The following is a 22,444-nucleotide window of genomic DNA, read 5'->3' as shown; positions in this document are numbered from 1 at the left end:
ATTTTTTTTTAAAAAAAGAGCATTGAAATAACTGTGATTTTGTGACACTAAATCTCATTGACATAAAATTTAAGAAATAATAAAACCAATAACATTATGAATTAAATATAAAAAAAATTTAACACAGTGTTTTTTTAAAGAGTTTTCCTTATTTTTTAATCTAGTTTCATGAAATCAAAATAATGTTAAGTTTTTAACTGGTGACTTTTAAAACCAGCATTTTATTTAAATTACATAAAATCAAAATCAAAGGAAAATATATGGACCATAATGTTTCAACCTGTTTAAGAAATGATGCAAAACATTTTGCAAAAAAAAAATTATTTGCTTATTGTTCGAGTTTCAGAAAATCAAAATAAAAGAAATATCAAATATTTTTAAATACGTATAAGAGATATATGAAAGAAATAAAAATGTTGGAAGAAGTTGGATATATTTTATAAATATAAAATTAAACAAATTTATTAAAATAGGTTAAACATGTTTATGTTTATTTTTTTAAGCAAATGAAGTTTTTTATCAAGTTCATTTTATGTTCCTTTCCTTATAAGGAAAACTTTTCAAAATGTTTATAAAATGAAAATATTTTTGGACCAGTAATTTTCTTGCGGCTCATTCTAACTGTTAATCTATGGTAAAATTAATTATGCATCAAGTTCGTAGAAAGATATGTGAAGCAATAAAATTATTTTATCTTCTACATCTCAAAAAAATTTTGTTTTGAAACAAACAAAAAAACTAAAAATCAGTCATCATACAAAATTTTATAAACACACACTATATTTTTACAGATTGTATAATTATTCATATGTTCTAGTATCAGAAAATCAAAGTAAAAGAGATCCAAATAACTTGAAATAGATGGAAGAAATATGTAAAGGAAATAAAAATGTTTGTAAAAATTAAGGAACTATTTTGTTTTGCCTATTTTACCCTTTTTCCTTATAAAATATATTTTAATAACATAAAATTAAACAAGTTCAACAAGTTTCTTAAAAATAATGGAACATGTTAATGTTTCTTTCTTTTTAAGAAACATGTAAAATTCAAAAAATATTTATAACATAAAAATATTTTCAAACTGCTACTTTTTGCGGCTTATTTAATCTTTTAATCTATTGTAAAAGCATGTACCAAATTCGTTAAGAAACATGGTGCAATGAAATTCTTTCATCTTCTACATTTTAAAAATATTTCATTTTGAAAAAAAAACTGTTCTTATAATCAATTTAATAAACACACATTTTAATTGTTTTACTTTCGGCTATATAAGCATTAATAATCAGACTAGAACAAAAATTAATGTTAGTAAAACAATTACCTAATTATTTTTTATAGTTTTAATTATTGTTATTCCCTTAGGCAAATTGACGCTTCAGTACTGTGTTTTTTTAACTAACAGATCTAATTATCAAAATGAGAGAATTTTCAAATGTTATTTTATCTATTTGAAGTGATAATAAAGCTAAGGAAAGAAATTATATTTTACGTTAATTAAATTTGTCCCTCCCTTATTTTTCTTCAAGATAATGATAAAATTAAAAAACTGTTTAAAAGGGTCAATGATTTTAAAAATTTTCAAACACAAACATTCAGCATTTTTAAAATAACCAGAGAATAGACATGTTAGACATCGTTAAGAACAAATATTCAAATTTGCTTAAAGTCTTGAATTTGATTAGATATAAAAAAAATTAACCAAGTTTATATTGTAGAAATAAAGCCAAATGATAAAAGAAGCACATATTCCATCAGCAAACAGTTTGCTGATCAAGGTCTTGAAATATGCGGAAATACCTAAATGTTCTAAATATTACGAAATTTTAGAATACGTTGAACTATAATATCGAACAAATTTGCTGCAACCTTAATACAATATCAAGTTGAACACTTTTTGAACTTAATTTAGTATGGTTCCATTTGACACTTCAAAAACGATATTATGGTTCTGCGTGATAACAATATGGTTGATTATTGAACCCAAATTTTGAGAGTGTACACTGCAGATTCATCAAAATTAGTGTAAATAATTGTGAGGATTTTTTTTCTATTTATAATTATTATTATTATTATTATTTTGATTTCCTACCAAATCATAGAATACAATTAATTCAGGAGAGATTTTAAGCAATTAAAAAAAATTTATATAAATTTTTATAACTGTCTTATAGCAATTTTTAGTGCTCTCTTCGAAAACTTTTTTTCAAGTTCTTTTGCTTTACGTTTGCATTTTATTTTGCTGCACAAAAACTACGAGGATGAGGAACTTTAAATCACAAAGGGATGTTGAAAAAATTACTGAGAGTCTGATGCAATAAAAAATTCTAAAATTCCACAATTAATTCTAGAATTATGAACTTGTAAACTAGTAATAAAAAATATTCTACAGTCCACTCTGCAGGGCACCTAGAGTTCAAATTTGACGGGCTGAAAGAGCAGTTTTCATTTATGAACTTAATACGTGCTTTTTTTGAAATTCCAATTTGCTTAAAAGTTATTGCAATTTCAAGTGCTTTTCTCACTTTTTGCTTTATGTAATAACTAGTTATCCGTTGTTGTAGACAATTTTATTTATCTTTATTTTATAAGCCATTGCTTTAATTTCCTCTGAAAATTAAGAAAAAATTGAATAAATGAAAAATATGAGAAAAATTAGATGTTGTCAGATATCAATCTTAATTTATATCTAAATTTTTAAAAAAAAAATTTATGAAGATAAAAACTCAATATAGATAAAAACTGTTTCCAATTCGAACTGTTTTTCCAGTTATCTTTGCATATTTTCAAGAAGTAAAATTTATTTATCGCTTATACACTCTGTATTCTTAAGGTTAAATTTTTATCTTTCAAGTACACAGTTGATTGAATACAAATCCAGAAAATTATTCATTTCGTTACGATTAGCGTATTAACACAATGTTCTGGCAAAAAAATAAAATAATTATGCATTTTATCAGTAAAAAGGTCCATATTTATTGAATAATATCAACCTTTAAGAAAGGAAAGGAAAAAAAAGGTTGGTGGTTGGGGAGAAGAGCGAGAAGGAGTTGGAGCCTCCTATTGAGGTAACTGCATGGCTTGGTAGGCTTATAACAAACAAAAAATTACCAATACATTAGCAAATTTTACTTTACCTGACAAAGAAACATCACAAGTTTTTTTTCTCTCAAAAATACAAAGCTTTGGTTTTGCGGCAAACTTCAAGACAAATTCTTGCCCCACTCTCTACAACAAGTACCAAATGCGGCTGCTATTCTTCGTCATTATTCTGTTAAATTACGCGGTATAGGGGCATAGGCACGTAATTTTTTCTTTAAGAAACCATTGGGAATTTACGTCTGGAGAGCAGGATGGCAATAAAAGAAGTTATAAGCCTTTCAAATCCCAGAAAGAATTGTGAGATACCCTGTCTTTATATTTTTGTCTAAATTTACAGCATACAGAGCTGAAATGGTCTGTAGTAGAACTGAATATGTAGTCGGTTTAAAAATAAAAAATTCAAATAACTTTTTACATTATAGTAATGTATAGTGAGGGGCATAACATGTGTTATGAGAACAATCATGTCACTTACTGACTATTACATCATCGTAATATATATGATCGCCATTGATATTCTACGAGAACAATCATGTCATTGATTATCTCATCACCGTGATATATACATGATTGACTATTGATGTGTCATGAGAATAATCATCTCACTTATTGTTATATCATTATAATATACACAGAAGAGCCATTACATTATGACCACCCTGCTAATAACATGTAGGACCACCTTTAGCCATCAAAACTGCTAGCACCCGCCGTGGCATTTATTCCACAATGTGCTGATAGGTAGTCTGAGGTATCTGGTACCAAGCGCTCACCAACTGGTCCTGCAATTCCCTCACATTGCGAGGAGGTAGCGTGGCAGCACGAATTTGGTTTTCCAAGTAGGACCACAAATGCTCTGTTGGATTAAGGTCAGGTGAATTTGGGGGCCAAGACATGACTTGAGAGTCACTGGAATGTTCCTCGAACCAATCCATAACGATTCGACCCTTATGACATGGTGCATTATCTTGTTGGTAAACACCATCCCCCGCAGGAAAAACTGTTGCCATGAATGGGTGAACCTGGTCTGCAAGTATGTTCAAGTAGCTTACATATGTCAGGGATTGTTCTATGAGGATTATGGGTCCTAATGTGCCCCATGAAAGCATTGTTTCTGGGCGAGCCCATTGTTATAGATGGAGGGTGGTCATAATGTAATGGCTCGTCGGGGTATATGATCGGCGATTAATATGTTACAAGAATATTCATATCACTGGCTATGGTTAAGCAAACTATATCATATACTTAATGATTTATTTCCTGACCGATTAACGACCTTTAAAAAGATTTTTTTCTTTGTTCTTAAGCCTATTCTCGAGAGTCCAGTTCCAGTTCACTCTACCCATTCAATATCAATGCCCGTCCTAGCTCCAGGGCCAGCAAATTCCTTTGCTGGACAGTTCCTCACACAAATAGCACCATCAGTTTTAACTGCATTCAATGGAAATGCCCTACACCAACCTTTATTAGCAGCGAGCAATACGCATCTAGGTCATCTTTATTCTGGGTGAGTATAATTTCTATTTTAAATATATTTCTAATCATTAAATTATATTAATTCGTTTTTGAGTTTATAAAGGTTGAATTTCGCAATCGAAATTCTTACAATTTTTTAGATAGCTGGAGTTATCGAATGTTTTCTAAATCTCCGTGTCTTACGACAATGCAAGATTCAATATCTTCCTGACCGCTACAAGAATAGTTTAATGTTGAATAAATAATCCCAAGAACTGAAGTGGGAAAATGACTTGATTAAAAAAACTTCATTCACTTCAAAAATATATAAATGAGAAATAACAGTCAACCAAAGTGACTTCTCATTTATTTTATTTACTTTACATCACTTTTGTTTCCTCTCATTCACGCCTGGGAAGTTTTGGAAATGGCGTCGCTTTTGAACCCTCGAAACATGTCGACTGTATATTCTAATTTATATATTTTTGAAGCGAATAAAGTTTTTTTTTTAAATCAAGTAAAATTTAATTTTACCTAATCGACAAATAAAATGTATTTTCCATTAAAATTCTACCTTTCTCAGACTGACATTGAGAATACTTTCAGAGTAAGAACAAATATCTCATATCGTCATTATATATCTAAATATTTATATATTTAAGTATATATTATGTATCTAAATATACAGGGTGTTCCAAAATTATCTTTACAACTTCAAAAATTCATAACTTCGAACATAAACAAGATATTTATATTCTGTCTTTTGCATGTATTACTGCAACTAATAAAGTTTTTTTTTTCAATAGGCTGAAAAGTTTTTAAGTGAGGATGTGGACACCACAACAGAAAGCTCAATGCGTCTCATGGCCGTATTCGTCTCATAGTTCATAGAGACGAAATCAGATACACAGGTGCAACGGAACTTCAGGACAAATTTCCAAAGAGACTCAATCCAATCCAGACCCTCCATCCGTGCATGGCACGCAAGCTTCATGAGCACCGGATCAGTATTGCATAAAAGTGGAGCCGAACGACCCAGCACAAGTCCAGAAAATGTGGAGCGAATACGGCCATGAAACGCATTGAGCTTTCTGTTGTGGTGTCCACATCCTCACTTAAAACTTTTCAGCCTATTGGAAAAAAAACTTTATTAGTTGCAGTAATACATGCAAAAGACAGAATTTAAATATCTTGTTTATGTTCGAAGTTATGAATTTTTGAAGTTGTAAAGATAATTTTGGAACACCCTGTATATTATATATCTTCATTATAAATCTAAATATACAAATTTTAAGGGATTTTTGGCAGTTGCAAAAAGAATTTACTGAAAAATAATCAAAGAAAATTTATCACCTGTCGAAATTTTTACAAACATTCCTACAATCTAAAATACTGTTTGGTTGATAATGAAAGTTTTAATCATTTCTGAACATCTACAAGCAGAATTTATTGTCTTAGTATCAACAATAATCCTGACCTCTTTTTAATGAAGCAGAACTTTCAAACTGCTAGTGATGCTAGTTACCTAACGAAAATACAAATTTTTATCGTTTCTTTGTCGTTAAACAAATAATTTATCCCTTAAAAAAGTTATCATTAATCGAAAATTTATCAGTTTTCAACTGACTGAAATGCTCCGTTTTTGTCTGAAGGTCTGTGCTAATTGGCAACAAAAGTTTTAAATATTTCTTGGTCGCTACACGAATAACTAATCTCTTAAAAATTTATCATTAATCGAAAATTTATCAGTTTTCAACTAACTAAAATACTCCATTTGTGTCTGAAGGTCTGTGCTAATTGGCAACAAAATTTTCAATTATTTTTTTGTCACTATAAGCAGTACTTATAAGCATGGTAACACTAAAAGGAATTTAGCGTCAATCAAAACTTCGACCTCTGTTCGACTATCTAGGGAGTTTATAATTATTAAAAACTCTGGGCTAGATAGAGATACCACAAGTTTTAGCTGTTTTTTGACCACTTGAATAAAATGTTTTTACCAAATCGAATTATCGTGAGTTGAAATTTCAGCTACTCATTGACTAGGTAGTGCTAGGTCGTTTAAATTACGATATCTTTAATATAACGTTATTGTAATATATGAATTTTGAATTTTAGTTATCACTTTCTGAACTACTGGATTCGCGACAATACCATCTTAAATCCGTATAATTTTCGGATCGTTTTTTACTTCTTTTTGTGTGGCTTTATTAAATTTTTACTTGCTCACGACGCACAATAGTATTAAGACGCCCGAATTTCGGATTTGAGTAACAATTATTTACTTAGGATTTACTGGAAAATCACTTTTTGGCAAGCCTTACTCCATCGTAATTTTCTGTTTTATGATTATTTTTTTCTGTCACTTCCTCTTATTTTTTTCTAATTTCGCTATTTTTAATGCGAATATTTTAAGTGCAAGGTATAAAATAATATCTGTATGTACCTTAAAATAATATTACGATATTATTATAAGGTATTACTTTTGGATGCGATTTATTTCCTATTATTAATCTATATAGATTTTTTATCAACCCTTTCAACACGGTATTTCCATTAATTAATACGTTCTTATTATAGCAAGTGAATTTTGTTAATTTCGTATAATATTAACTTTTGATGAGTACAATGCAGTGGAAGAAAAAACTCTCCCAAATAAGCAAGTTAATTAACATTTAGATAAAAAAACGAAAATTGCTTGCCGTTTTGGAGCAAAACAAACTGAGTTTTGCGAACAAATGTGGCACCAAATGAGGCCAAAGTTGCACTTATAGTTTGACTAATGTTAATAGAGTTTGAAACATTTTGGAACAATTTTTGGGCAAATGGTATTTTGGAGCAGTATGGAGCAGAAATTTCATTTTGGAGCTATTTGAGCAGCTGCTCTAACGCAGAAACTTTAAAAAAATTAATATGATATCACTTAATATTTTAATTATTAAAGTCCTATACATTGGTAAGTGTCTCAGGCACAAATAAAAAAATTAAAAGATAAAAAAACTTGTTGGCAAGTTTTTTATTTTAATCATCATTACAGTTAACTTCATACCATAACAATATCAAACTTGTATACGAGGTGTTTTGATATGCGCATATTTAATAAATATCTTAGATTCCCAGTAAAAAATTAACAAATTTCACTATTTATGAATTTCATTTGTGTAATAGAAATAGAAATAAATGTATGATAACAGGCATAACATTTATATCTGAACAACTGTGTTTAGTTATACAAAAACCTATATTTTAATTAATTATTTCAGAATGTAATTAAGATTATTTCATACAATGAAAAAATAAGATCAAGTACACGGAGAAAGAGATCCTGGTAAAATTACAGCACTATATGGTGATGGCATTTCTGGTGGGGGGGGGGACCTATACTTCTGGTAATGAAAATCAAAATACATAGTATTTAAACTATACATTTGGTAATTTTTCCGCTCATATGGTTACTGTCTACTGGAAAGTTCCTGAATTATAGTTCTTATTACCACACATTTAGTAAAAAATACAAAACTGGAAAGTAAATTTAAACAAATAAATGATTTTTCTGCCGTGCCTAAGGTATTAAAAAAAGCAATTATCATAAGGTATTACCAAATTTTATCACGATTACTAAATTTTTATTCTCATAATTTAAGACCATCTTTTATTGTTAATTTTACTTAAATCATTAGCAAAGTGCTTCTGTAAAAATTAACCAAGCTTTTTTAAATTCTCATGGAGCCAGAAGCATGGTAAATCTTATCGTATTCTGGTAGTCTTGACCATATTTTTTTTAAAGTGTAGAATTCTTTGTTTCTGGAAAGTAATTCTGAAAAAAGAAATTCGTTTTATATTTTTAACAGATTTATTTTTAGTACTTTTCAACTCATTTCTTCAGAATACTTTTTTCTTACATGATGTCCTCCTATAGTTTTAATATTTTTTGTACTTTAAATTGCCTAGTGACTCAAGTGCTATAAAGAAAAGTCATGCAAACTTTCTAACATTTTCAAGAAAAAATATTTCTCAGGTGGTGCAAGTGAAACAGAATAAGGAAAACGAACCCCTTTCAATCATTTTTAGTTTTCCCAGAAACTACAAATATGTGACTGCTTTTAAATAAAGTCCTACAATTTCGAAGATTGAATACAAACCGAAATATTTAATAATGCTCATAATAATATTTTTAATTTATCATTTCCTTATTTTGTATTATAATAACTATTGTACTAGATTTTAGCAACTTTAATGCTCCATGTACCTACTATGTAATTTAATGACAACTAAAATACTTTTTTATAGATAGTTACACTCTTTATTAAAAGAAATGTAATTTTTATTTGTTTCTTTTACTTTCAGAAGCGAAGAATATATCTACGATAGTTTAACAAATCCCGTTTCCTCGACGACAAACAATAAAAAACGGAAATTAACTGATTCCCCGAAATCGCAACGGAATCAGCAAAGCAATAATGGAGTACAAGTCAAAACAGAACCTAGTAAGTAATTTAAAAACTCATTATATTTCGATCAGATGGAGTTGAAAAACATAAATTATTACAAGATTCCATTATTCCAAAGGAATCAATCGAAACCAGTATCTTTTTATATATATATATATATATATATATATCAATNTCAACTCTATTTCGCAAATATATATATAAAATCGAAAACAAAAAACTTTTTATTCTTTATTTCTTAACACAAAAATGTTTCAGTTACATGGTTATAATAATTCTCACAATCTTTTTGGTGATTTGCTTTCGACAAATTATTTTCAAATTTAATATTGATTATGGGGGGTTGGCTTTATTTTTGGCTATGTTATCTTTCCATGATTCGCCAATCTCGGATCTCTTCCCATGCTCCTAACTGTCCGTTGGAAACAATTCCTTCTCTTTTAATTTGGAATCCTTGGTGAAAAGATTAAGAGGCCCCTTGAGGCCTTCCTGTCCCAACCGTTGAATAATCTTAACAAAAATTCGCGATATGAAGAGGAAGATTTTTTTTATCCCCTTATAGGACGTTTTTTTCCTTATTTTCATATTTTTGAATGTGGCCATAATTCAAAAATATAAAATATACGAATATAAAGCAAATAAGTTATTAAATTCCTGCGAATTCCTATCGAGATCAATCTAAGTGAAGAGGAAATTGAAAAATTCGCACCCAGTTTTATTATTAAATGACACTGTCATGCAGTAAAAAGATTATTATTAAATCATTAAAACTACCTTTCAGTTTCATTCGACGTTTAAGCTTGCTTTGAAGCTCTTAACTCGCCATCACTATGATAGTCTAAGATAATGTTTCGTCAGATTTTAATTATGTTTTTATTTTTTTCCTGCATAGATATTATTTTGAAGCTTATAATGTGTATATTATTATTTTGTTTCACTTGTGAAGCATTTTCTAAAATGAATTGAAGGAATTGTAATTATGAAATTATCTGTATATTTTTTTTATTAATTCATGATTATTTAAAAAACTTTTAATTTTAGACGTACCCTCTCCTGATCCAACACCTGCTGGACTGCCGTCTAGTGAAGATGATTACGGCTTCGATTTAAGCGCAGCTGAAACTAATGCCATGTTTGTAGATTCCAGCTTCCAATGCATACGGTTTCAACCTTTCCAACAAAACACGTGGGCACAGTTACTAGACAAAGATTTAAAAGAAATGTAATTAAATTGAAATGTATAATTATCACAACCAATATTTATATCATTTTTAATGTAATGAAAAAAATTGCTAAAAAATGTCGTGTTTATTAGCCGCAAAAATAATTTTATCATTCTTATGCTTGCCATATTTGCAGTTGATTAGTTAAAATAATATTGTCATATTTGCAATTAATTAAACAGTGTTTAATTACAGTTTAATTGATAGCTATAATTAATAAATAACAGATACTTCTTATTAACTGTTATAACTGTTAATTTTATACTTTCTATATACTTTTTTTTAATACTGTATAAAAATACCACAATTTCTTTTTAAAATTAAAATTAAACTGGACCTGTTTCAAAGTGAACTTGAAATATTTCTTGATAAGTAATGGTTAAAATGGTCAAATTAAGAGGTATTTTTATGATTATTATTCATTTTATGTACCGGACCTTTCTAATAATTCATGCCTTTTTTTTCTTTTTACTTCCAATGTATGATTTCTAATTACTTTCAATGTTACAAGGATTTTAAAAATATAAACTAAGAGCGGAGATTTTGGTGACATTTTTTAATGACAGAAATATATTTCAAAATAACAAATTGTAATTATAAAAAATTGAAAAAAGATAATAAAATTCGAATCAAATTATTGCCCATATTACTAATGTTGCTGAATCGTAATAATTGTAATAATATAATTATAATACTGAAAATTGTACTTAAAAATGAATGAAAATTGTACTAATGCAATTTTAATGTTGAAAATTGTACTTATATGAAAGTCTGTTAATTCGATCCTCAGATTCCATCACGATGTTTCTTTAAAACGTAGTTATTTAGAAATCATAGTTTTATAGTTTTTATCCGTCAGCAGTGCTATCTGGCGGCAAACTTTATAACCAAATTTAAAGCTTTGAATAAATTATCTAGATTTCTTAGCAAAGCATACAACCGTATATTCTATTATCCTCCTTTTTTCTTTTAGTCATTTTAAAAATCTTCGCTCATTTGTAGGACATCCAATAACATGATTATTTCTCTTTTTACCTGAGATTATTTTGTAACTTATTTTTAATATAATTGGTTTTAATTAAAGATTTTTATAACATATTATCGTAACGTTTAAAAATGTAATTTTTGGAGCCCATTTCCAGTTCTTGATGAGACAATTGAGACTAAACATTGGCCATATTACTGTTTAGTTCATTAACCGGTTACGGCACCGAAACAATCTTAAAGATATGATAAAATTATTCAATTTTACAATTTTTGTTTATTTAAAAATGTTCGAATATTTTTCCTTAGCCCTTCTCCAAACTTCCGAGTAGATGCAGACAAGGGTTTTAATTTCAGCAACGCAGATGAATCCTTTGTATGCCAAAAAAAGAACCATTTCCAAGTGACAGTACACATCCAGCCATTGGGAGTTGCCCATTTTGTGAGAACTCCGGAAGGGAATAAGCTCATTGAGAAATTTTCTCTCAATTTCCATGGAGTAAAGGTAAATTTTCGAATAACTGCTTAGAATTATCTTTTTTTAGTTTTACTTTATATATANGCCATATATATATATATATATATATATATATACTTTGTAGGCCATTTATCAGTGTCATTTTAAAAATGAAATAAAACAAACACAAATTAACAAATTAATGTTATTGTTGCAATGGCCAGATATCGATGATATGTTCGTTGTATTTTATCATTGCGATCGTTGACAAAATACAATTTTATTTAGGTAAGCTGCCCTGGATAGCCAAAGAGTAACTCATCCTGTGAATCCAGTTTCTCAGTACATTTTTAATGAATTTCAACTCTATTTCGCAAACAGCTTCAATATTATGGTTAACTCGTTGAATGCCACGCTAATTTTACATGGCTTGCCCGTCTGGCCATGGTTAATAACTACGGTAAATAACTACAAACTAAATTTGCAAACAGATTTTGCTAGTTTTTTAAAAGGCTTGGCATGACATATCTGAAAAAAGTGGCGGATATCTGCTAAATCTACTAAATAGTCTTGGCTTCGACGGTCACCGGTGACCCACGTGGTGCTACGAACAAACTCAGTGCCTGTCACCGATGACCCCCATGGCATTCAACGTGTTAACCCTTTAACGATCAGTTAATTTTCAAGAAAACGGTCATTAAAGTGCCTATTTTGCCAAATACATGTATTTGATTAGTGCTGACATCTAGTTCAAAGTAAACTATCTACAATTACCTTAAAAATATCCTGGTACTGCCATCTGGTGTGTTAAATGAGAAATAAAATGTTTTCCGGGTAAAAGAAATGAATTAGTTTTATTCTTATTGGCGCGTTACTACTGCACACTCCAGCCCGGAAATTTCACGGGAGCGAGAAATAGAGGGTAAAACCTCACCCCATCATTTTCACGGGAGCGAGAAGGAAGGGGTTAAGGAAGTAAGGAATTTAATAGTTGGAGAATTACACGCATAGCCTTAGCCTTTAACGGACAGATGCCACCATATAAGCGGCATGGCACTTTCATTTACTCGGTCAAAATACCAAGTGATAGGATGAAAAATCATCATATTATTTTTATCATTCTTATACTTGTCAAAATTACAGATAATCAACTTACATACAATTATAAATTTATAATTAATATTATCATTAATTACTAAAATTATACCTAGTAGAATGTAAACTTGAAATACTTCTGAAACGTTAACAGTTACTATTTCATGGCACCCCACAAGAAAAAGTTGAATCGTGTTAAACCTCAGCCACTGATTGTGTGATCGTGTGATCAACTGTTCACCAAAACAGTTGATCACACGACTACCAATTTTAGAGTGCAAAAGGTCGAATTCTTAAATATTGCAATGGAATCGCTCAATTTTATTCATTATTAGCAAAACCATATTTTTCACGTTTAATCAAAGTGACTCGATCGAAATATCTAACTGCAGCCAGTTTTGGTTGAACATTTTTTCCAATATAGCTTATTTTTGCAACGCCATCTTTATATCAAAAGAATATTGAATAGTTGACATGTGCTGCAACGCAATATGCGTGATGCTTCACCTTTTCAGTGTATGCAAATAAAAACAATCTGAAAATATTGTTAAATATTTATTTGTATTATAATTTTATATTTTATAAATGCCATGCGTATTATTCAAATTATTCATTGTTCAAATTTCGATTCCGTTTGGACCAATAGAACACATTCTTGGGACTCATGAGAGAAATTCTAACCACACATTATGAGAATTCTACGTAATGTTTCACAATTTGGCCACTAACTTGAAAAGTTAAGGCATATCAGCTTGATCAATAAATCATTCTAAAACAACTACTTTTGATCAATTTTAAAGCAGTTTTTTACTGTAATTTTTAGAGAAAAGCAAACATTATTTGATAAATAAAAGTACCAGTTCAAAAGCGTAAGAACAGGCGGTTCACAATAGGGACACCCCCCTCCCTATCTGCATATGATGACATCTCCGGCCATAAGTAAATAAGCAATTCTCAATCCTTACTGTCCCCTGCTTCCCTACAAATTTCTAACAGTTGTGCTGGTAAATATGTAATTATTAAAAAAAATTGCCCTTTAGTTTTAAGCAGTTATATATTTATGCAATAGCAAATGAAACATTTAAGATGCCTTAAACGTTATTCGTTTATTAATTTTATCTTTTATTTTCGAATGCTTGAATTTGAGAATTGTTTTCCCTATTCTTTCCGCTTTAACTGTACCTCGCGAATTCAAAATTACGAAATTACAGTAATAATTTTTTAATATGTATTATTTTTTCAGAGTGAAATACTTAATTTTATGAATGATGAAATTTTAAATGTATTTTTGGGGATGGGAGTTTGTGTCTTTTGCACAATGCATGCAACTTTCTAATTTCTAAATTCACAATTACAGATGGAATCTCCAACGCAAACGATAAAAGTAGAACAATCTCAATCCGACAGAAGTAAAAGACCTTTCAATCCAGTTCCGTGAGTATTCATGCGTCCAATAAATATATAGAATTATTTTTCACTATTTAGAATAATTTAAAACAAAATTATTATTTTAAAAAACATGCTGTGGCTAGTTTGATGTCAACTGTTTAAGATGCATCGTTTTCAGTTTTTCTCTTTGTTCATTAAATATTATTTACACATCTATGTATTATAAAATGACTTATTTATGTTTAAATTTTACGTTTGAAATTTTGCAATTTCTTCATTGAATGATAATGACAACCATCGTGCATGAATAAAATTTTCAACAGTCTAGATTTTTTTGTTATTTAAGCTTTTTTTCGATTTAAGTCATTTTTCAATTCAAGTCATTAGCTAATTTAAGAGCATTTTTATTAAAGATTTATTAATTGTTGTAAAACTTGAGTTAATAACAAGGACTAATAATTAGACATAAACTTAATATGCATGAAAGTTCTCCGAAACATAACTGTTAAAAGCAAATGAATTAAGCAGTGTGGCTTAATTAAGTTACCCCTCAATACGGAGTAATTAAATCCAGCAACAGGAATTTAATAGCAGACTTATATTGATTGGTGATGGTGTATCAAAAGGTTAAAATAAAAGCACGCATCCTGTTTAAAACATGGAAAAAATATTAGTTAAAAGTATTCTTTTTCTTCTCTTTATTTCAAGAAGTTTAGCGTTTGAGTAAAATTAAATACCAAACGCGTCGTAACATTTATCTTTTTATTTTATGTGTTTCCAATAGTTCTACAACGATTTATACTGCTTCGAGCATTAAGAATTTAAATTTTTAAAAATTGAAATAGCTTTTCTTTAGAATCGGACAAAACTTGTTTTTTTTTGCGTATTTTGGCGATAAATATGCAATAACTAACGAAAGTAATCTTGTAATTTGAATGAATTCAGAGTTTTCTAGAATAGAGATATTCAAGCTAGAAGCTGAACTACATCACAGAGTGGAATAAATCAATCAATTGTCGTTTGCACCATTTCTATTGGACGATTTATATTTTCGTCCCAAAAGAAACGTATTCTTACTGGTGGCTATATGCAACTGATTGATCATTGATGGATTGTAAGTGGACAGGTAATCGAAGTTACGTCAACTTAAGCATCTCCATAGAAAATCTCTTAGACATTTCTATAGAAAATTGTTTTAAATTTCTAAGAAACCATTTAAATCAAATTACCTAATAACGAAATCAATAGCACTTTTTTTAATACTTATATGAAAACATTACTTGAAAGTACCTTTTTTTAGCATGGTGGCTCACATCAGTTTTATGAAGAAAGTTTGGTAATATTTGTTTCCTCTTACAGAAAGCTACAATGAATGTTGTAGCATAAAAAAAAATGGAAATGAAGTAAAACATACCATAACATTATTATTTGAGGTTATATTTTGAAGTGTTTAGGAAGAGTTCGGCTTAAAAAATGCCATCTCAGAGATTAAAGAAACTTATAAATTTCAGATGAAACGCAGGATTGAAAAACTTAAAGCCAATCTGATTGCTGGAGGAAAGAGAGTAATTAAATATCAATGATTCGAAACACCTTTAAGTTTTAAACGGCATTCAAACTGGTTTTGATTTTTCCAACCCATCTTCCTCACTTGTAATTCGTCAGATTTCGATACCATTTTTGCTTCTTTTTTCTTAAAAATTAATTGATAACACCTAGCAAGCATACTTTTTGATTTGATTTTTGACGAGGTAGTCACGATGTAGAAAAATTATGTGCCTGTAGTTTGGTAGAAAACTTATCTTGCTGACGCTAGTTTTTACTTTTTCTATTCTTCTTTCAAAGTAAAAGAGCTTTTTTCTTATCACTCCAGTGCGCGAATTTAAATTTTTACGCGTTATCTTACGAGGGTTGAAAATTAAATAGTGGCAACTTAACCTTGAAACTCACAGAAGGGCGGGCATGCGCAAATAGGATATGGGAGCGGTGAGGTGGCGCTGTTGTCGATGTGTAGAGTGCAAAAAACAGTCGATTTGCTTAGAAGGGTAGTTGTTACGTGGCGTTAAAGTGAGGAGTTTCGTTTCCATCGCTCTAAAGCATGTTTTCAAAAGGTGATCAGCGGTCGTGGCTTAAAATCGAGGTTGTCCGTGGCAAAAATGCAACAGAATGCTATCGTGGATGAGTGGAAGCCTGTGGCGCAAATGCTTTACCCTATAGGACAGTAGCACGATGGGTTCAAGCATCTCTTCTTTTTTCGTCATTAAGCCTTTTGACAACATGCTTTAGAGCGATGGAAACGAAACTCCTCACTTTAACGCCACGTAACAACTACCCTTCTAAGCAAATCGACTGTTTTTTGCACTCTACACATCGACAACAGCGCCACCTCACAGCACCCATACCCTATTTGCGCATGCCCGCCCTTCTGTGAGTTTCAAGGTTAAGTTGCCACTATTTAATTTACAACCCTCGTATAACAGGCTTTACTTAAAATAATTCTATTATGTAAGAGTTTAATATTTTTATTAATTTTTTTATAATAATTATTTTTTAAAAAATTTTATTATAATTAGTAGGAATTTTTACATCGTACTAAATAATACACTTTTAACTATAATAATTCAGTCTTGAAATAAATAAATTGAATACTTCTAAAATATTTTTTAAAAAATTTTGAAAGTAAAGGTAAAATTTACTATGTATTACGAATTTTTAAGAAGTTGAAGTAAATGGCACATAATCTAACTTGCAATTTTGATATAAATCAATGTTTTTTGTATGTAAAAAGTTTTAAATCCAAATGTGTATTTTTTGCATGGTATAATTGAAAACGGGATACATCAAATCACGTGACCCTTTTCCAGTCATCTACTGTCCAATCCTTATGCTCCTTTGCAAACTGGAGACGTCTGCTCTTGTTCAAGGCTGACAGCAGAAGCTTTCGAACAGGGCGTGGCACCCATAGTCTTTACGGGTATAATGTGCGGCACATAGTTCATTTAGAGGCATTAGTAGTTGCACCTTCATTAAGATTATCCTCTCGAACTATCATCAAGTCAAAATTTATACAATTTGATTGCAGATTTCTCATTGTAACATTAATTGCTCTTTCAGACTGGAACTTATACCTGAACAAGTGACAAAAACAACAGTTGGAAGGCTTCATTTTAGTGAGACGACTTCCAATAATATGAGAAAGAAAGGCAAGCCGAATCCGGATCAAAGGTTCTTCTTTCTTGTGGTTAGCCTCTGTGCCCACGTAGCTGATGATGTACCTGCGACAATCATTGCCCACTCGTCAGAGAAAATTATTGTCAGGGTATGTTATGTATGTTAAACATATTTTTAATCAGTAGGGTTTAAGTTACTAAGTAATCAGTTATTTGCGTTGTTAGATTTTACCTAACATGAAATGCCACGTGAATAGTTATATTCTGTTTGTCAACAACGTTGTTATAAGTACTCAGATTGGCATCAATGCAAATGTTATGGGTTCGGAATTTTTGAGTACCATGTAAAAATCAATGCTCTAATAAACAAAACTGTGTAGTGTACGCATATGAAATTATTTTCTTAAGTTGGTCAAAAACAACAAGTTTTTCTTATTTCAAATATAGATGGATTAAATATTGATTAAAACGTCAATACCATTATTAACCGTTAACTTCAAAATTTCATTTCCTATTTCAGTTCTAATTTCGTCAAGTGTTCAAATTTGATTCAATAGTTTTGCAATATTAAAATTTCATGAGTTCAATTAGTTTCTGAACTCCAAATTCTAACTCCATTGCCAAATGTCCATGTCACATTTTTTGCATAACTTATATTTTGTACTTGAAAACTTAATTTACTGTATAAAGTTTTAGAGAATGAAAATTGAATATAATTTCACAAGACTTCTTTATTTTTCAGGCTTCTAATCCAGGTCAATTTGAAAATGATATGGAATTATCATGGCAAAAAGGACATACTCTAGATTCTATATTCCATAATGTAAGTTATATAATTAATTAATTCTTAAGAATCAAATATAGTTTGAGATGCTCAAAATAATAAGCGCAGATCTCAATCAAACATAAGAACAAAAATTTTTTGGTATACTACAGCAAGTTCCTACAAAATAAAGCCATGTTGATTTTTTGTATACAAAGAAAAAGTTATGAGAGCCAAACTAATTTATTAAGAAAGTCTATATCTAAGCATATATGTTCCAGAAGTAACTCACTTTTTGGTCCATCAGCACATGAAAAAAGCATAGAATAAGTAAAAAGAGGTAAAATGTGTCCCATCGAAATGAAGCCACTGCTGTTTGCAGCCAAAATATCAACCATATTTTTATCTGACTTAAAATATGTCATATTGCGTCCCATTTACCAACTCAGGAGGACAATAAGATCAATATTATGTCAAGTTTCTAAGATGTCAGCTTTCTATTCTGGCACAGACTGAAACTTTTTATTTTTTCGTATACAATCTTACTGGGGATAGCCTTTCTCGTTTTTGGGGGGATTGTGGTCATAAGATTCAGATAAGATGAGGGAGACGAGTCAAATTTCTACTCTGTTGCTGCATTTCCGCTGGCTTTTGATACCTCGCATGGTATTTGACTAGAAGTATAGCGGTTGATAATTCTCGAACTAATAATCGATTGTTACATTCTTTTGGGGTCATTCGTACTCTCTCTACATTTTTCTACACAGCTAAGTAATTTCTTACAATTTGATAGTTTTTCTTCAGCAAAGCAAAATGTAACTCAACACTTACAATACTTTAATATAGAGAAATCAACATTAATAAGTTTTGAATCAGGGGATAGAGGAGTCGTTTCTCAATAAAATGTCCCAAGTTCAAATCCCAGGGATGGCTGCTGGTTGACCATAATGATGATTTAAAAATATCCTCAGTGGTTGACGGCTAATGGGTTGGAATCCACTTGTTATAGGGATATCCGTGGGAGATTTCCTCATGTAACGTGAATGTGGATTCTCTCCGTCCAAGAAGGCTAGTTTGCCCCAATGCTTGATTAAAGAGTTCTCTTTTCCTCTAGGCTAGGTAAAAAATTAGAAGGCTACAGAGTTGAACATAGATAGTCGCGGACTCAAAAATGGGTCGACTGTTCAACAGTGGTTATAAAATAAAATTCATGTCATAAAAACTTCTGCAGTTTACAATTTTTTTTTTCGAAATGGAATTTTATAAGGATTTTTAATTACTATTCTGAGCGTCTATATTTGAGTATTTTTCATGATGTATAAAATTTCGTTTTTATGTATCATAAAAAAATATTTCTTTGTTTGGAAAAGGGCTACTATATTTTTATGAAAATACAATTTTATATTTTTTCTTTTAGGGAAGAGTAGGTATTAATACAGACAGACCGGAAGAATCTCTCGTTGTCCACGGCAATATAAAAGTAACGGGGCACATACTACAGCCATCAGATATTCGAGCGAAATTCGGCTTGCATGAGGTAGTGCAACTTACACGTCTCTTGACCATTTTAATTTCAGAGCAACTAATACAAATTCCTTCCAATGAACATAAATATTATTTTTTTGCAGCTGGATACAAAAGAACAACTTAAAAATGTTGCCAATCTTAGAATTGTCAGGTATCGCTACTTACCAGAATTTGGGGATCGCATGGGGCTGAAGCAGCTATCAGATACCGGTGTCATTGCTCAAGAAGTGCAGCATGTCTTGCCAGATGCCGTCATTGAAGCTGGGGATGTGCTTCTAAAAGATGGGCAGCTTATTGAGAAACTGCTAGTTGTAAATAAGGTAAAATTTTTCGCTTACAAGAACAAAAATTACAAGACTTCATAAGCTTACAAAATTTAAATGAACTTTTATGTGCACATAAATATTAACATTACATTACAACTAAGTGAAAGCAAAGTAGTATGATCTGCAATAAAATTATGATAGTTTACTTTGAAAGGCATGGTAGAAATTATTTTAATTTTATTTTATTTTAATAGTTGGCTGAATATAGCTTTAGAGGACCCAAAATCTGTTGTACGACTCCAAAGCAAACGGTTATTAAGCGATTAATGCAATGAAATCAAACGGCGCAGTCTATATTTAAAAGAAAAGATCACAAAAGTTTCTCATATAAGCTTGTAAAACCAAAAGAGGCAGCATTGATTTTAAACATTTGATCAGAAAAATTTATAAATCATCATTAAAAAGCAATTTAAAAATTAAGACAATTAATAAATCGTAAGTTCGTTCGTCTTATAGAACTCTTCAAACAAAAGATCCTTTTTAAGTTTTCAAAATTCATAAATAATTTTTTTTTCAAAATTAGGGAATTTCATCAGATTAGCGGAATTCAGTTGATGAATTCAATTCAACCACACAGCCACAATATTATATAAGTTAATTAGTAAATAAAACTAGTAATAGCTAACCACCTAGGATGTTATAAAATGGCGGCATACTATTTCAGTTGGCAGTAATCGTTTGGATTGGTTATTTAACGCACGTGACTAACAACAACTGACTTCCCAGCACTTCATTTATCGTTACAATATAAAATATTATACATAGCATTTTAATAATGTATGGTTTTGAAATATATCATGAAGAGTCGGTGTCTTTTTCTCGTTAAAGGAAAAATCATCCAAATAAAATTTTCAAATTTTAATTTTCAATTTTTTAGATCTAAGCGAAACAGTTATTCATCATATTGAAATTTCTTTAATTTACGAAATCAATTATTGATAAATTTTTGAATATGAATGAAAAAAATTCAATTCATATATTTTAAAAAAAATAATTAAAACGTGAGAACATTATGTTTTTATGGAAATCTTTTATGAAAGTTACATGAATATAGACTTTTACGCTCTCAATTATTTATTATACTTTTATGCATTCCAGAAAATTAAGGCATGAATATGGACTTCAAAAAGAATTTTAAAGAATTATAACTATATTTCTGCGTAAATCGCTCAATAAAGTTAAAGAATATACGTTTTACGAAAATCTCTCAAGAAAGTTAAAGGATAGGCGTTTTATGAAAACCTCTCAAGGAAGTTAATGCATAGACGTTTTATGTAAATCTCAAAAGGAAGTTAAAGCATGGGCATAAACTTTTATACTTTTAATTTTTCATGTATTCAGAAAAATTAAGGCATGAACATAGATTTTTAAAAAAATTTAAAGCGTGATAACTATATTTCTACGGAAATCGTTTACTAAAGTTAAAGCTTAGATGTTTTACGAAAATCTCTAAAGGAAGTTAAAGCATTGGAATAGACTTTTATGATTTCAATTATTTAATAATTATATATTATAATATAATATATATTATACATATAATATAAATATTTGGTAATTTGCTCTTATGTATTCTGGGAAATTAAAGCATAAATATAGACTTCAAAAAGAATTTAAAGCGGGATAACTATATTTCTACTGAAATCGTTCTCTAAAGTTAAAGCATAGACATTATCTAGCAAGAGAGTTAAAGCATGGGTATAGACTTCTATGCTTTTAATTATATAATCTCATATTTTTATGCTTTCCAAGAAATTAAGACATGTACATAGACTCCAAAAAGAGTTTTAAAGAGAGATAACTATATTTCTATGAAAATCGTTCACTAAAGTTAAAGCATGACGGAGTCTAAAAATATGAATAGGTTTGAATTTTAAGGAAATAAAATCTGTATCGTGACAATTTTGAAACCAAAAATATCAGGAAAATAGAATATATTTTGTTAGCATATAATAAATCGAATTTTAACAAGTTTGTTCATTCATGCATCTTAAAATTATGTTTACAGGAGCGTATATTCATGGAAAATGTTGGAGCAGTCAAAGAATTGTGTAAAGTAACTGATAACTTGGAGAACAGGATTGGTGAATTAGAAAGAATCAACAAAAAACTGCACAAGATAAAGAGAAAAGACAGTCTCAAATCCACGTCTACAGATATCAGGTGAGAGTTCAGTACTTTAAATCTCTCTCTATCTATCTTTCTTATTTCTATCTTTCTACCCTACCTCATTATTTCTGTTTATCTCTATCTATCTATATAACTCTCTATATCTCAATATCTCATTATATCTCAATACATTTGTATATCTCAATATATCTGTATATCACAATGTATCTCTATATCTCATTATATCTCAATACATCTGCATATCTCAATATATCTGTATATCACAATATATCTCTATATTTTTATCTCTCTCTATCTATCTATCTATCTATCTATCTATCTATCTATCTATCTATCTATCTATCTAATCCAACTATCTCTTTATATATTTATATCTTT

The 22,444-nt window shown here is 29.8% G+C and overlaps 1 protein-coding gene across 3 annotated transcripts in view; it reads left to right on the top strand.

The window, feature by feature from the left end:
* Nucleotides 1-22,444, top strand: part of LOC107440588 (myelin regulatory factor-like protein) — a 138,113-nt gene that overhangs the window by 99,516 nt on the left and 16,153 nt on the right. For all 3 annotated transcript variants that reach the window (XM_016053564.3, XM_071182258.1, XM_071182259.1), the window contains exons 6-15: nucleotides 4,407-4,606; nucleotides 8,902-9,041; nucleotides 10,047-10,227; nucleotides 11,522-11,717; nucleotides 14,122-14,198; nucleotides 17,268-17,472; nucleotides 18,066-18,146; nucleotides 19,504-19,623; nucleotides 19,715-19,933; nucleotides 21,945-22,099. In XM_016053564.3, the coding sequence (XP_015909050.1) occupies nucleotides 4,407-4,606; nucleotides 8,902-9,041; nucleotides 10,047-10,227; nucleotides 11,522-11,717; nucleotides 14,122-14,198; nucleotides 17,268-17,472; nucleotides 18,066-18,146; nucleotides 19,504-19,623; nucleotides 19,715-19,933; nucleotides 21,945-22,099 (1,574 nt within the window). The remainder of the gene's footprint in view (nucleotides 1-4,406; nucleotides 4,607-8,901; nucleotides 9,042-10,046; nucleotides 10,228-11,521; nucleotides 11,718-14,121; nucleotides 14,199-17,267; nucleotides 17,473-18,065; nucleotides 18,147-19,503; nucleotides 19,624-19,714; nucleotides 19,934-21,944; nucleotides 22,100-22,444) is intronic.

Source organism: Parasteatoda tepidariorum, chromosome 6 (genome assembly GCF_043381705.1).
Source record: "Parasteatoda tepidariorum isolate YZ-2023 chromosome 6, CAS_Ptep_4.0, whole genome shotgun sequence".
NCBI classification, from domain to species: Eukaryota; Metazoa; Arthropoda; class Arachnida; order Araneae; family Theridiidae; genus Parasteatoda; species Parasteatoda tepidariorum.
Note: the sequence above shows the minus strand (reverse complement) of the source record. Positions and strands in the feature narration are given on the sequence as shown.